At 38.6% G+C, this 17,401-nt stretch overlaps 1 protein-coding gene across 1 annotated transcript in view; it reads right to left on the reverse strand.

Annotated features, from left to right (window-relative positions):
- Positions 1 to 5,530: 5,530 nt before the first annotated feature.
- The window catches only part of AHI1 (Abelson helper integration site 1), a 247,409-nt gene continuing 235,538 nt past the window's right edge, over positions 5,531 to 17,401 (reverse strand). The window contains exon 25 of the mRNA XM_044675444.1: positions 5,531 to 6,231. Coding sequence (XP_044531379.1) covers positions 6,048 to 6,231 — 184 coding nt within the window. The 3' untranslated portion in view covers positions 5,531 to 6,047. The remainder of the gene's footprint in view (positions 6,232 to 17,401) is intronic.

The following is a 17,401-nucleotide window of genomic DNA, read 5'->3' on the forward strand; positions in this document are numbered from 1 at the left end:
ACTCTTGCTCAACATTGACTAATTGAACAAAGCATAAATCTGGCATACGGCATGGCTCTAGCTTACATCATCTCATACTCTTCTCCCCTTTTCACTCAAATGGTCCGCTGGACATTCCCTGCATACCGCTCTTTTTGCCTAAAACCCCCTTTCATTTTTCCCACTTATTGACATTCCAACAATTCTTCAAGGCTCAGATCAATGTCATTTCCCTCAAGCTGGAAGTAATCTCTTTGGTTAAAGTTCTTTGATCTCTTATACATTTATTTACTTAAAAAATTTAATTGATTAGGCTCAATATTAGTTCCAAGACAGAAGAGTGGTAAGGGCTAGGCAATGGGGATTAAATGACTTGCCCAGGGTCACACAGCTAGGAAGTTTTTAAGGCCAAATTTGAACCCAAGACCTCCCATCTCTGGACCAGGCACTCAATCCACTGAGCCACTCAGCTGCTCTCAATTTGGCTTTTTAGTTTATAAAATATTTCATTTAGTTTTTTCAATTTTACATCTCATTTTAGTTTATAAAACCTCTTATTACCCCAAAGAAACTTAAGTTTCTTTCTAATGATTTCTTTACCTCAAAGTGTAGTATAATAGTAAATTGTGTTCTTAGTATGTCAAGGATCTACAATTTCATCGGTGTGAGAAAGCCTTTCATCAATATAGATAGCAACCCATCACTAAGTCTTATAGAGCCACCTAGGATTCAGAGGTCATATGCCTCTAAGGCCACCTAGCTAGTGTTGATGTAGAATTTGAACTCGGCTCTTTCTTACTGACAATTTCAGCACTCTATAATGCCATGTTGATTCTCATTGTTTGTAGTGGGCACTTGATGCCCATGGAATCCTAATTTTTTGAATGATCAAGGCTCAACTGGCAATTTGTTTTAAAATTAAAATTTTTTTAAATTAGAAAAGTATTTTTTTTTGTAGCAGATGAATTCAGCATATAAAGTTTTAAAAAAAGGGAGGTTCAAGGAGCCTTTTGCATACGTGTGATCAAGCTTCTTATTGACTGATCCAGGAATCTCATTTTCAGGAAATGGAACAAGATCAGTGTCTATCCTAGAGGAAGAGGCTGGCTCAGTGCCTCAGTTTATAATCCTTTCCACATCCTGGACTTTGCTACTTAGAAATGGGAGGAGAACTATTGGTCATTAGCAGTACTAGCCCTTAATTTAAAAACCAAATCCTCACATTGGAAAACTCTCCCTGGATTCTGCAGGACTGCAGAGCTCAACAGTAGCTAGAGCATAACAGTCTGTCGCAAGTGTATTGGGGGTTTCAGTTTGCCAGACCTGTCATCATAAATTAATGACAGGATGTTGCAAGAATGGCAAAGCTCCAGCAGCATCTTGCAGTTTAATATAGCCCCATTTCCCCATTTCAATGTATTTGTGGTTAGATAAATCCTCAGAAATTTACAGCTGCTACAGACTAGTTTATTATACCCTCTGCCTGCACATGTGATAAGTGTAATAAGAATCTGAAGTTCTTTCAGTGCATAGATTTTACTGATATTTTTTTACTACTCTGGAAATCTTGAGCTGCTGAAACTTCCATCTCCTGATACATTCATAAATAGCAAAAAAATTATATAGATATATATGTATTATATATGTAGAAACTATGGTTGTTCATCATCCATTTGACTTTAAATGAAAAAAAAAACCCAACAACCTGGAGAATTATTTTTAAAAAGCAGGCTATATGAGACAATTAGATATGGAATCACCAAGATCTCAAAGTTTATGGACACAGAAAATGAAAAAGAGCAAAACAAAACCAAAATACTGAGTTTGGTCTCAAAATACTGAAAAACTGAACTGAAGCTCTCAGGCTTTTCTCCAGGGAACCTTCTTCCTTTTGTCTTGTAACCACTTTACGCAAACTTCAGTTGGCCACTTTAGTTCTGACAACAAATTAATATTTTCTTCAACTTCTTGCTTTTTTCTTTCTTAACTTTTTAATATTTATTTTTGGAATCAGGATCATTTCAAACAACATAGTTTTATGAAACAGATCTTTGGTTGGTACCCTTATAGTTAACTACTCTTGTTATTTAAGCATTCCTAAACATCTCTTGCTAAACACACACACACACACACACACACACAGAACTTTCTTAGTTCTAAAGAAAACTTTCATCATTTTTAATGTGTCAAGTGGTGATTAAACAAACCTATAAATTAATTCTTATTTGCCCTAAAATATTTAAGTGATGCTTCTCTGATTCAACTCCCAATTTTTAGCCTTCAATGAATGAGTTCAAATTTCTCAATGTGTGGGCGACTGACCATTTTTTTGATGCTGGAAAAATAATATTTTGACACCACAGCCAGATGATTTTGGGTTTAGACTTCAGATGTGATTCAAACCCCTCATTTTATGGAGAAACCTGAGTTAAGTGACTTGTCTAAGGTCACATATATAGTATCAGAGGAGGATTTTGAATTGAATTCTCTAATTCCAAAATTCAAAATTATCTCACAACACCAGGCTTTAATTATGCTAGAAATAAATAATTAGGGCCAGCAAAAAAAAAAACAACAAACAAACATTAACTATATTAGTCCTACATAACTGACAGTTACCATACATTACACATAGAATGAAGATTTCTAATTTTTGTAGAATCCGAAAGCTGGGAATAAAAGTTATGAAATTTTGAAGCAAAATTATATTCTCCAACTCTTTTAAGCTAATGGAAAAAATCTATTAACGGTAATTAAAGTTTCAATGTATGAAGGACTTTTAGCATAAATTAAGTAAAGGCACTTTTGAAAATGTGGTTTGTGACATATATATTTGCAATAGCCCAAAAGAGAATGATTAGAATAAAAGTATTCTTTGTGTTTACAAAACAAGTGTTTTTGCTTTGGCCCATTTCCCGCCTTACATCAAGTATTTCCTATTCACCTGAGTAATTAGAGCAGAAAGATGTGATGAATGAAGTGCCTCATTATCAAGTTTGCATCCAGGGTCTCTGAAGAATGGCTGTCTTGCTGGCTATTTCTCAGGGCTGTCTGCTCTTGCAGTGGCGGCCCATTGTGAACCCTAAATGATCCTGACATTCAATTCTCTAGGAGACAATTGGGTCTATCGGTAGAGTTAGTTCACTAGCCAACAGAGGCTTCTGATTGTCATTTCCCCTTGTGTTTTCATTATCCTTTATTTGACTGTGATTAGTCCCCTTTTGCCTCCTGAACCAAATATTACTACAAATGTCCTACATGTCCTTTAAAGTAACATGGGGGAGGGGGGGCACAAGATATGGGATAATTACAGAAGTATGATTAGTAAGAGCTTTTCTCTCTTTTTAGCTATTTTTCCATAACCCTACAGAATCTTGTGCCAGGTTAATAACAGTCTCTGAAGTTCATATCGTCAGAAGAAATAAAAGAAAAGGAGACGGAGATGAATCAAAAATAGTTGTGTGGGAAATCTATAGCTGTGCCCAGCTTTCGTCCATAAACAGATACTTCATTTTACTGAAACACTTGCTGCTTAAAGGTCACAGTCCCGAAATAGTCTTTCCTTTATTATATAGTTCTACTCCCTTTATACTGTCAAAGACAAGCATAACTATGTCACCTGCAATGCTGCTTTGGTTGTCATTGTTTCCATTAGAATCAACAACAAAAAACAAAATGTCTGTGATCCTCAAGACTGTTCAGGGGTGGGTAATTCGGAAGCCAGGTAGCAATTAGTGCATGTTTTTCAGAAAGGAAAAAGTAGGCATTAAAAGGTTAAAAAAATAGTAATATGTTTTAGAGTCGTCTTTTCTTTAAAGAAATGTATTCACTAAGAATTTTATAGGAGGGAACAGAAACATTTTAGAAGATAAAACAGCCCAGTTATAGATCTGGAGGGAAGTTTCCATTTCATTAAGATCCAATGAAGTAACTATCAGCAAAGATATGGCTCCCCAAATTGAGAGAGTTTAAAAAATGTTCCCATGAATTAAAGACTACCATATCAGATCAAATACCTATTAAGTGGAATAAACTATGTGTATACACCTATTGCTATAGGCCACAGAATCCTGCTACAGGATTCCTTAATTTCCTTCCTTTTCAATGGTTTCAATACATTTTTGAGTACTCATTAGGGGACTAATATCTCTTAAATTGCCAATGATGGCACATAATGATAAGATTTGTTAATATGACATAATTAGTGCCCTAGACTGACTGCCCTCAGAGGGCAGAGTATCCTAATTTCTTTTAATTTTTTCTAAGATTATCAAAAAATTAAATGAAAGGGTCTTGATTTAATTATTAATTAAACAATTATGGAAAATGATGGAAAAGGCACAGGGTTTCCAAAGTCTATCCTGTTAGTATTATCTTAAAAAATGGATTTTTGGGGCAGGGAGGTGGCTGAATGGATTGAGAACTAGGAGCAGAGTACTTTTCAGCAGAGGAGCACAGTCCCTGAAGTCTTGAGATCTTGGCAAATGCTTGGGGCTCCCTTAGCAGAGAGGTTGATGTCACGATTCTCATTTTTAAACTTGTTAAATAGTCAAGAGTTGATGTTTACACCCCCCAAAAGAAAATCAGAAAAAGCCACCCGGCATGGCTTTCAATTATGAACTGCCCTGAAATTCCAGAGAGATGTAAAACTTTTAAAATCTCCAGGGTAGGGGCAGCTGGGTAGCTCAGTGGATTGAGAGCCAGGCCTAGAGACGGGAGGTCCTAGGTTCAAATCTGGCCTCAGACACTTCCCAGCTGTGTGACCCTGGGGCAAGTCACTTGACCCCCATTGCCCACCCTTACCACTCTTCCACCTATCAGTCAATACACAGAAGTTAAGGGTTTAAAATACAAAAAAAAAAAAAAATCTCCAGGGTTTTTGTTTATAGGATAAATATAAAAAAGGGCCATAACATCAGAGGCCTGTGGGGCCTGGGTGCAGTACTTCTTCCTGAACGTGCCACTGTAATAACAATGAGAATAACCTGAGCTTTGCACAAACCAGAATAAACTCCGACTCTGACAGCTGAGGGGCTCCAGAGGAGTCAGTGCCACTCAGAGCTAAAGGGAAATAGCTTGTTTTTAAAGAGTTCTGCGGAGCAGAGACGTTTACTCACTTTCATGCTTTCCAAACATGTGCAGGGATGAGAGCTGAATGTGTTTACTAGATTATATTGCATGTCGTGGTTTACGTCTGGGCAAATTTTATACCTCAATGCCCTGAACTGTTTTTCTCACTTCTTTGTTTCATGGAATCAATTGTCTGGTCTACTGAATAAGTCCTAATTTTATATTCATTTTCGTACTTTTTGAGGGAGAACTGGGGTTAAACATTTTCCTGGCAGACTTGTTTTCTCAAGAAAAGAGAGTTTGCTGGGAAAAAAAATCAAGAGAAAAATGATTTAACTAATTCATATCAAAATAGAATATTTAATGATATATTTACTGAAACCATTATTTTTATAAGTGATAATGCAATTAAATAAAACAAATATTGATATTAAAATTAAGATCACTCCAAATATGTCTATAGAGTCTTCACACATTTTAAATATGAAACATTTTCAACAGTTGAATGAGTCTAGAAAAGTACGGCAAGATCAGTTGAAACAAATAAATGTTACAATGTTCTCTGTCCGTGTTTACAAAGTAAACATATTCTCATTTAAAACAAATATAAAAAATGCACGTTTCCTTTCAATATTTGTCTTGCTTTAAGATGTGATTATTCCTTAGGAATTCCAAATACACAATTCTATAATGTTATATATTTGTAAAAAAAAAGTTATGTTTCAAAGTAGATTCATCACCGTCTCTGGTGAATCTTCTAAATTGGCATATTACCCATGTGCAAACCTACAGAATTATGAAATAAAATTTACCCTATCAATACAAATTGTGCTTTTTTCCTTTTGTGTCCGGTGAGCGGAAGCGACACTATTGTTTATTGATTCTCCAACAGGAGCGGTCCTGATGTAATCCCTAGCAAGCCCCGGGAGAGGGACCACCATTCTTACACAGGCGCCAAACGCCAGGCTCCAAGGCCACCTTCTTTCAGCGGCCGCCATCTACGAGGGGGTCAGAGCTCTTCTGGGGCTGCTTTTGGCTTCTGCTTTGAGGACAACAAGCCCGGATTCGCCCTCTCCCGGAGCACTCGCACCTGGGATTTCTGAAGGATGAGGAGCTCCTTCCTTTCCTCTGGCTACGGCCATTTCATTCTTTTGAAGTCTTTTCTTCTTCTTTCTTAGTCCTCTGTGAGAGAGAAAGACACGCGGAATTAGGAGGTCCGGAGCTTGTTCTCCTCGCAGTCACCCCACCTGACCCGTCCTCTGGGGGCTCTGAAGAAAGCTGCCCAAGTGGGACAAAAATGGCCACTTGCTTCTGCTCCAGTGCTAGCTGGCAAGTCTGTACTGGAGACCACATGCCCTGTGCGCACTAAGTGCCTAACGGCTGCGGGCGACATTAAGCTCCTTTATAAGAAGAGCAGCGGTCCTCCCGCACAGGCACTGCGCGTGGCAAGTGCTCTGGATCTCGCCTAAGAATCCCAGGCATCTGTTCTGATCTTACCCAATGCTTCAATTCCTAGGGAAAAAAAAAAAGAGTCAAGGCAAAACCTTGACCAAATGTGGTATGACACCTTTATTGTGGAATCAGGGAGGCCTGCGCTCAAATTTGCCCTGGGACCCTTAAAAGCGGTCTGACCCCGAGCAAGTCCCCCAGCCCTGTTTGCCTCAGTTTCCTCATCTGTAAAATAAGATGGAGAAGGGCACGGCAAACCACTCCAGAATCTTTGCCAAGAAAACCTCCAATGGGGGTCAGAAAGGGTCGGACCTGACTGCATAGATAGCCTATATTTCTTGAAATATTTTCTTTTGAAGGCTTTCTGCTGGGCAAAAATTTCCCTGGTCTGTGGCTGACTATACTTGTACAACTGGTCTGACTACAAGGACTGTTAAAAAAAAGAGTTTAGTTGATTTTTTGATGACAGCTGCTAAGATTATCGAACTTCTGGGGCATCGAGACCATCCTTTAGACCATAAAGTCGAGGACTCTTCATGGAAGACCAGCTAAAAGCTGCTTCTCTGGAGACTATTATTTGAAATGGCCAAAGAGGGAATGAAGCTGAGGAGTAATTATGAAGTTAGGAAGCGTCGTGGTTCGAGTGCTGGACTTGAACCCTGCCTCTGCCTCTAGCCGGGTGACCCTGGGCCAGTCCCTTCACTCACCATTTACACCCTGGGGGATGTCAGCGGACCTCCTTACTGGCCGCCTCTGCATTCTCCCAGGCCCGGCTGGCTGACTTTCCAGGAATTCCATGCATAAATCACCTCTGAAACGCCCAAGGAGTGGAATAAAGGTCTTTCAGACCCCGGGAGTGCCTCCCCGCGAGAAGCGGAGCCGCACGGGCTCCTCGGCTGACATTTCTAGAGCAAGGAACCCACCGCTCGGGAAAGTAGAGAAGGCAGAAAATAGACCTGGCCCATGACATTGGAACACACGGGATGGGGCAGAACCACTCACGAGGTGCTTTTTCCCTTATAAAGGACCATCAGAGATGCTTCAACCAATTTGTTTTTAAAAATTTTAAATTAAGAAGCTTTTCAAACCCTTTTCTTCGTCTTAGTATCAGTTCTGTGGCAGAAGGGCAACGGGGCTTGGCCACGGGAGCTAATGACTCGCCCAGGGTCACCCCGCTGGGAAGCGTGAGAGGCCCAATCTAACCCCAATCCTCCCATCGCTAGGCGGGGGCGTCATCTGCGGTGTTATCTAGCTGCCGCCTTCAAACGGGGTTTCAAGGATAGCTCACGGAAGCATTTCTCACTGGTGTGTGACTAGTGAAATGTCAGAGCTGTGAAGAGCAGGGAGGGAGCATTTGTAGACACGTCATAAGGCTTCAAGATATTTCACTGAAAAAAAAATGTGTAAGTATTTAGGAATAGGAGGCAGAGCCTAACACCTGTTCTAAAGGAGGACAACACAAACAGGGCGGCAGCCAGAGCAGCTGAGGGAGGCAGGGGCACTCCGCTCCCCAGAATTCCAGATTTCTAGGCCAAGGCCTCCCTTTGGTTATTCTGGTTAGCTCTGTGACGGGCCTCTATTTCCTCACACCTGTGAAAGGAGGGGGTGGGTCTGGATGGCCCCCAAGGTCCCCTCCAGCTCTAGATCTATGACCTGAGGGGCTTGCAAACCTAATTGTTGGGGTTCTCGCCCGCCTGTATAATTAGGACAATAACATTGTAGTATCCACTACGCTTAGACACAACAACCTCAAGGTCTTGATAAAATATGAGATAACGTGAAGATGGTTAAATAAAAAGAAATAGCAAATAATATGTAAGTATATTAAAAAAAAGCTGAAGTCAAAGAAGGCTAGAAGTTGCTGACCACAAGTACTACTTAATAGGTATTAGAAAATTATAAAACAGAAGTTGTGGGGCTCAAATGGGGAAATGTACCGAAATGCCAACTACTATTATTATGTAAAAACAGCCCAAAGTGTGGGGTACTTCAAGTAAGAAAGAGGGAAAGAGGCAGCCGAGAAGGAGGTAGAAATTCTGGCCTCTGTCTAGTTAGGCACATTAGAACCTGTAGAAGCGTGTTCACCTTCACCCTGTTGGGGGGGGGTGAGTTTGGGGGTGCAGGGGTATACTGGACAATCTCCAAGGTCTTTTCCAACTCTAAAATTCTACTGTTCTGAAGAGAAATCTACCAACTTTTTTTTTTTTTAAAGAAAAATGGAGGATAAAAGGGTTGTGGAGGAAGAAGGCAAAACAAGACACGGAAGAGTTTAAGGTAGTGGTGGGACTAAAAAAGGAGACAAAAACCAGAAAAAGGAAGAAGGAGAGAAAGCTGATAGAGATGAGTGAGATGGATCCTGCACCTGCCAGAATATAGGACAAGTTAAATGAAGGGAGGGAGGAGGATTATACTGTGACGGGAGGAAGTAGAGGGAGAGGCAAAAAGAACAACTCTAGTAAGTGGGAACATAAGGAGTAACCAAAGCCTTAAAGAGAGCAGTAAAGATAAGAACTTTACTGGAAATGATTCAGACGAAGAAGAGGAAGGAACCCAGGGATGAGGGAGCATAACAGAGACCACGATCTTCAAAAGAATCAAAAGAAGAACAACTAAAAGGGTAGAAGTGAGCCAGGGGGAGACCCTGAAAGCCTCAGAGCCTCCATTCATCAATATAGGAAATGCCTGGCTGAAACACAGGCATATGTAATCCTAACAGCCACAGGCTCCCACAAGATCAGAGATGCAGCCATGGGACTCTGATAAAAGAAGAAGGTGATGGGGTGGGATCTTACAAACTGAAGACAGGAATTCTCAGGGTGAAAAGACTCTTGAATTCCTGTTGGTTAACTGGGCCAGAGAGTCACACAAGGGTGGATTTTGTTTGAGACACAAATTACAGAAAAAACTAGGTGGAGGTAACATATTACAATGGATATGAAATATGGTGGTGGAAAAAATGAGACTCACTGACATACATTTTCCCTCCCCCACTTTCCCCACAAGAAAAGAAAATGAAAAACTAAGTGGCTGGGCCTTGAAAAAAATATACAAGGAAGAAATAAGTTTAAAGTATGTAGTATAACTATAAGTATATTTTTAAATTTCACTCATGTCTTAGGAATTTGATTGGGTCAGAAAAAAAGAGAAAACGACTTGTAATACCAACTTTCTGTAATCTACCTATAAAAACCTGAAGAGAAGAACGTATTGCATTGAAATACAAGTCTTTCAAACCATTTACTGATAAAAACCATAAATCATTTTGGGAAAACATTGTGTAGAGGAGTATGTGATTGAAGTTGATGTTAAAGATGTCTAAAGGATGATTACAGGGTATTATGAGGATGTTTTTCTCCCTCTCTCTAACCTTTCTGATAATAGTGGTAGACATAGAAAAATAACTTGACAAAGACACAAAATTAAAAACTTAAAACATATTGAAATATAGTACAAAAATCAACTAAGAAGCAAAATGGAGACTATTAGTAGATGAAAGGAGGAGACAAAGTTAAAATAAGTTCCAAAAAATAATGGCCCCCCAGGAGATAAGCAAAGGATATGAACAAAGAGTTTTTAAAAGAAGAATGGCAAACTATTGCTAGTCAAGATAATGGAATTGCCTGCAGATTTCCTTCATCTGAAAAATAAATTTCTAAGAATCAGTGAGGTTAAAATCAAAGAGGGGATATTTGTGGGTTCTCAAGTAAGGGAAGTGTTGGAAGATGAATATTTTGAGGAACAGCTGACTGAAATGAAAGACATGGCATAAAAAAACATTTCAAACAAAGCCAAAGACTTTTTGGGAAACTACAAAAGCAGAAAATTACAAGGAATTTGTCAATGATCTTCCCACAGTCTATGAGATTATCAGCTATGTCACTTAAGACCCGTTTTTTTTCCCCAGCTCTATTTGTCATGGATTCATCCACCCCACTGCCTTTGTCTTTGTTTTTGTATTCTGCTTAGCAATGGGTTCTTGTCCTGTCTGGGTGCCCTCTGTCTATTTTTTTTTTAAACCCTTACCTTCTATCTTGGAGTTATACTGTGTATTGACTCCAAGGCAGAAGAGTGGTAAGGGTAGGCAATAGGGGTCAAGTGACTTGCCCAGGGTCACACATCTGGGAAGTATCTGAGGTCAGATTTGAACCTAGGACTTCCTATCTCTAGGTGTGGTTCTCAATCCACTGAGCTACCCAGCTGCCCCCTTGCCCTCGGTCTAGATAAATACTACCTATAGTTCAGAACTTGATTCAAGTTATATTTCTCAACATAATTAGCTCCAATCTAATTTAACAAGTACGAGTAGACAATGGAGATATAAAGAGAAAAGAGAAAAAGATCTCCTGCCTTCAAAGAGCATTTATTTTGCTGGAAGGATACACGTAAACCATTTATATTTCCTTGAAGCATTGCCCTATTCCTCAGATGCCCAAGGATCTTTCTGCTCTGAACCTCTATTGTATTTATAATTTACATCATATCTCTCTTTAGTAATGGATTATGTATTTTTGTTGTTCAGTCATTCAGTTGTGTCTGACTCTTTGTGATCTCACAGACCATGGCATGCCAATGCTGTCCATGGTCTTTCTTGGCAAAGACACTGGTGTGGTTTGCCATTTCCTTCTCCAATGGATTAAGACAGATGGAGGTTGTGATTTGTCTCAGATCACAAAATTAGTAAATATTGGGGGCTAAATTTGAACTTAGGTCTTCCTGACTCCAGACTCAGTGCTCTATCTACTGAGCCACCTCACTGTCTAATTATATACTTTTTTGTTTTCTAATTATTTTAGTTCTGCCTCCCCAACTAGACTTTAATCTCCAAGAGGGTAGAAACACATCTTATATTTTATCTACATCTCTCAAGTTGCCTGCAAGAGCATAGAGGCCATTGCTATTGTGGCAAAATGTCCAAAGAGAATGAAGATCAGAGTGAAGGGGATGATAATGCTTAAAGAGTGAAAACAGAACAGAAAGAAATGGAAAATTAACTTGGAAAATAGGAAAAAAGCTAAAAGGAAGGCAAATTACAGGACCTTTCTTATTTTTTCCATGAAAATGGAGGAGTTAAAAGGGAGTTTACAGCTTGAGGGGCAGAAGAAATGAACAGCTTAGTGGAAAAGTGGACCCAGGACGGATGACTGATGAGTTCAAAAATATTTTATGGAGGTGGAATAATTTCATGATCTTGATGACATCTGAGATAAGGGTGAATAGCTAAATGAAAGAAATGATGAAGTAACATATATGTTCATTAAGAAAGCTGCACAGAGAATGTTAGAAATTAGTGGACCACGACTTTAACTTGAGAAAGATTATAAAACATCTTCAGGGGCTTGAATGAAAGGGTGGCAAGGGTGGCCGTTGGATCATACTCAGAGAGTGTTATACAGAGGCAGCCTAAGAGGAAATGAGAAAAGGAGGAACAGAAAAGGCTGCATTCTAAGTCTCAGCCAAGAAAAAGGCCTCGGGGGAGGACAAGCTCCCAGAGACACCTGTAGATTATGGGTCACTGTTGCTGGCATATCCCAGAATGGACGTTTCCTTCAGCCTTTCCTCCTGGCAGGGAAGCACAGGCTAGTTACTATTCTGGCTACTTAACACTTATTGGATTGAATTTAATCAAATTGGCAAGAGTAGCATTTTCTGTCAGGGGAGGGTCAGTGGTAATGTCAGGTTATCTTGACCAGGATTTAGACATGCCTGTGGACCAGCTTAGCATTCTAGTATCTTTCTGATAATATAAACGTTTCTGATAATATAATAATGAAGGAATTTCCCTCAAACTACTGAAACATGAAAAACTACAACACAAAAGGGAGCAGTATCCCCAAAGTAAGCAAATACTGATCAAGGCCCCTAATAGGGCTAGTCAAACTGGGCCCCAGCAAACACCACAAACTTGGGTGATGCTTCCACTTCTGAGTGAAAGGAGCAGCCAGTGGGGTTCCTGTCTTGGGGTCAGAAGGGAGGGCATTTCCTTGGCCCAGAGCAGCACCTCCAGATTCCTGCCAGCCTCTGAGACAGCCGGCGTGGCTCCGCTCGCCTGTGTCCTAGCTATGTGAATGCGGCAAAGAACGCGAAGTTCTTTGTAAAAAATAGTTTTTAAAAATGTAGAAATGTAACACGTGAGTGTAGGGCAAGGGAAAGACCCGGGGGCCTTGTCAGAGGGGAGCCCTTACGTGTCCTCTGTGAGGAAGAAGCACTGCGAACCCTAAAGCATGAAATAAGGGAAGTCATTTATTTATCTGGCACATCTGGAACTTCCTCAGATCCCTTAGTAGAAACAAAAGGAATGGCCTTTGCCAGCCTGGCAGCTCTGCGACCTCCAAGATCATGGAGTTGAAAGTCAAAGGGTCTTTGTCCATCTCCTCGATCAAGCTCCTCATTTTATAGGTAGGGAGAACGACGTGCTTTCAAGGTCACATGAGCAAGCAGCAGAGTGAGGATCTGAACCCAGATCTTCTGACTCTTAACTTCATTGCTCTTATAAAAAGCTATTGTGTAGATTCTTTTCTAGTCTTTCCTCTAAGCAGCGATTCTTTAAAAATATACAAATAAATAAACCAACCAACCAACCAACCAATAAATAAATAAATAAGTGTGTGTGTGTGTGTGTGTGTGTGTGTGTGTGTGTGTATATATATATATATATGGAGAGAGAGAGAGAGAGAGCTTGGCAGCTTGGTGTATTGAGAGTCAGCTCTAGAGACAGGAGGTCCTGGGTTCACATCTGGCCTCAGACAAGTCCCAGCTCTGTGACCCTGGGCAAGTCACTTCACCCCCATTGCTGCCCAGCCCTTACTGTTCTTCTCCCTTAGAACCAATACACAGTACTAATTCCAAGATGGAAGGTGAGGGTTTGCCTTTGGGGCATTATTCCAAATTGTCCTGAATGGCTGGATCAGTTCACAACTCCACTAGTAGGGCAGTAGTGTCCCTATTTTTCCAAAGTCCTCCTTATTCTTTTTCTGTTATGTTAGCCATCTGATATGTATGAAGTCATGTCTGACAGTTATTTAAACTTAAGTGGCAATTCTTAATCTGTGATTTTAAAAACTGTTTCGATATCTGTATTTCAATATAATTGCTTTTCTTTGTAATCTTGCATATTTTATTTTTTGTAATTAAAAACATGATTCTGAGAAGAGGGTCATAGGCTTCACCAGACTATAAAACAAGAAAGAGTGAGAATCTATGCTTGAAAATAATTTGGAAAATTATTTAAGGTTAGTGGGGTGGTTTCTGAATTCCAAGGGAGACAATACAAGAAATATAATCTCAATAGAGTAACAATATTTTAAAAAATGTCAGAAACAGTGCTATTCTGATTTTTGACATTTTCTATTTTTTCTTCTTAATTTGTTTTTCTTGTTCTAGCTATCACTTTTTATCTTTATTTTATTTTTCCCCTATTTCTTTTTTTAAATTCATTTATTTATTTTATTATTTTAGAATATTTTTCCTTGGTTACATGATTCATATTCTTTCCCTCCTCTCCTCCCACCCCCTCCCATAGCCAATAAGCAATTTAATTGGGTTTTACATGTATCATTGATCAAGACCCATTTCCATATTATTAATACTTGCATAAGTGATCATTTAGAATCTACATCCCCAATTATATCCCCATTGAACCATGAAGTTATTACTATTTTTAAACTGTATATCCTTTCTCCTTAGACTGCAAACTCCTTGAGGATATGTTTTCTCCATTCAGTGATGCAGTAGATAGAACAGTGGTCTGGGTGTCAGAAGACCTAAGTTCAAAAGCTAATTCACTTATTAGCTCGGTGACCTTGGACAAGTCATCTAATCTTTCCCGATGTGAATTTCACTATTTGCAAAATAGGGCTAATAATAACACACACACACACACACACACACACACACACACACACACACACACACATATATAAAGTCCTTTACAAAAAAAGCCCTAAATTTTAGCTAAATGTTCTTATTATTTTCTATATTTCTTATAATACTCAGACTTCCCAGGCTGCTGAACTTTATACCTAATGATTTAATGATTCAGTTCAACAAATGTTTATTAAGTGCCTATTATGTGTAAGACACTGGGGACACAGTGACAGAAACCAAACAGTTCCTGTCCTTAAGTAACCTAATAATCAATATTATTGTCTCTTGAGTAATAAAGTTTTTTCCCCACATTCCTCATACATATCCATCATATTAAATTTTTCATAAAGAAAATTTAAAATGAGTAGAAAGATGACATAGTTGGGACTCTGACAATTCTTTGGATCCTGATTAATTTTTTTTCCCTATGACCTTTTCATCTGTTAGAATGAAATCTCACAGAGTTAAGAGGCTTGCCTATATGTATAAGCAATATCAAAGATTTAGAGCTAGAACAGACCTTAGGGGTCATCTAGACTAACTCCATCATATTTTGTTTGCTAATTATTTTATTATGTTAAGTCTACTCTGCCAAAGTAGGCTATAAGCTCCAGAGTGAGATTCCATGTATTGGGCTCCTTTGGATTCCTTTAACTCAGCTAAAAACAGAGTAGATGGTTCAGGAAATGATACAGGATTATTATTTGGTCAGATAAAATCTTTGTGGGGCTTATAGAAACTATTTTCACTCTTTCCCAGTCATGACATGTCCTTACTGATTAAAGAGAATTGCTTTATATGTATTTTCCCTGAAATGATAATCTCCTATCTCATTCACAAGTAGGAATGGCTTTTTATTCATGACTTCTTAACATTTAGAATTACTTTTTTCCCTGCTGAAAGAAATAACTGACTTTTTAAACTGCCTTTTTACTCAAGATTTAAGAAATATTTGTAACTGCATTATTTTGAAGACTACCTTTTCACAGTACTATCTTTTCATACAAGCAAGTACCTTTTTCTACAAGACTCAGTGGTAGCTAAGGGCTTTTTAAAGTTCTCATAGAGATTTGGTGGACAAAAGCCTTTAAGACTGATGATGTCATGGGCTCTTTTTTTTATCTATGAAAAGAGAACTTGGACTAGATGGTCTCTATGATCCTTTCCATCTCCAGCATCTTATACTGTGCTGCAACTTCTTCAAGTTTGTAGATTATTTTTATGTCAAGTGCAAAACAACCTGAAAATGATTAAAACTGAAGAATATATTAAATTGAAGAATAATATGTAAGAACTGAAGAAAATCTACTTGTAAAATTCTTTCAAGGTAGAAAGAGGATCTTGTATTTATACATTTACTAATAATACGATGAAAAAAATGTGAAAATTCCCTGAGGTCTTCCAAAATGTTAATGTTAATATAAGAACTTCAAAGTAAGTCAGATATGTTAAACGTATGTTTTCAAATATTCTGGAAAGTTTTGAATAAATAATTTTATTTTCCCCTTAATGCAAGAATGTGGGGACTATATGATTTTGTTTTGACCATATCATCATTTTTTTCCATTTAATTCCATATCAAAAGAAATGAACAGTTAGAATGAAAACTCAAAAAGCACAGCAATGTAGAGCAATTAAATGTATGGCTGGACAGGTTTACATTCATGAACAGATCCTAAAGGCATTGCTGTATTAACATACAGAATCATAACTGAGGTTTGCCTATTGACTAAAAGTTCTTAAGCTCTTTAAGAAGACAGGGAAGTAGGTAATATATTTTGGAAAGTATTCTAGAACAAACTGTTAAGATGATGTTCTGATGCTTAAAGTGGGTAAACTGTTCATTCCTTAAGTGTTCAAGATCACTGAAGTTTTACTTAATTATTATAGAGGTTTAGGGGTCTACAAAGAGGACTAGATTTGACATTACAAGAAACTGTTTGAATCTTGGCTCTGAAACTTAATTAGAAACCAGGGAAAGTTATTAGACTTCTCTGGGCCATCACAATTCAGTTAAACTTAACAAATATTTATTAGTGTGTGCCAAATACTAGGGAGATACAAAGAAAAAAAATGAAATAGTCTTCAAGGAGCTTCCTGGGGGATATCACATGTAGTAACATAAGTAAGGTTAAGGATTCTGAATTTTGTCCTAATGTAACTTGGAACTGCTGATGATTTGGAAGTAGTGGATCTTCCCCTTGTTAGATCTGGAAGATTGGAGATTGGAGGAAAGACCAATAAAGAAATGTTTGGAATAGACTAAGAAAGGTGAGGAAGGAGTGAATTTGGGTAGATACTATCAATGGTAAATAGAAGAGAACAGATGTGACAGGTTTTGTGAAGGTAGGATGGAAAAAACTTGGCAACTGACTGATTATCTGAAGGGAAAAGGGAGGAAGGTTCAAAGATGATGCCAACACTGTGAACCTGGTTGATTGGAAGGAGGACCTTTGAAAGAAAGAAGGAAACTGGTATAAGAGATTTTATGGAGGCAGAATGGAGATAACTTGGCAACTGACCACATATAGGGATTGAGGGGGAAGGATGATCTCAAGGTTACAAACTCTGGAGTGGAAGGGCTGTTAGACTCTTAAAAGAAACAGTTAACTTTGGAAGATGGACAGATTTTTAGGGAACTCTAAGTTGAGTTTGGGATATCTGGGTGGCGATGTTCATTCAGGAAATACTTGGTTTCATGAGACTAGAGTTCAGGAGAGAGATTTGGCCAGAATATCTTTGAGATATATGAATATATATGAGTTAGTAGGGTGCAGTATTTGGAGAACTTGAGAGTTGGGGTGATTAGGCTCAAATTCTGCCTCTGACACATACTGGCTGTGTCACCTTAGGTAACTTACTTAAACCTCTCAGGGATTTTGGAAATTTTTTAAGACTGAAGGTAGCAGAGAAGTTTTTGACCTGTATTGGTGAAGGGGATTTCCTCATTTGGGATTTCCTTATCTCAGTGAAATGAAAGGTCTAGTCTCTTTCATCATCCCTGAATTAATATGGCAACTGAATCCATGGGGATTAGATG

The sequence above is a fragment of the Gracilinanus agilis genome, chromosome 4 (assembly GCF_016433145.1).
Source record: "Gracilinanus agilis isolate LMUSP501 chromosome 4, AgileGrace, whole genome shotgun sequence".
NCBI lineage: Eukaryota > Metazoa > Chordata > Mammalia > Didelphimorphia > Didelphidae > Gracilinanus > Gracilinanus agilis.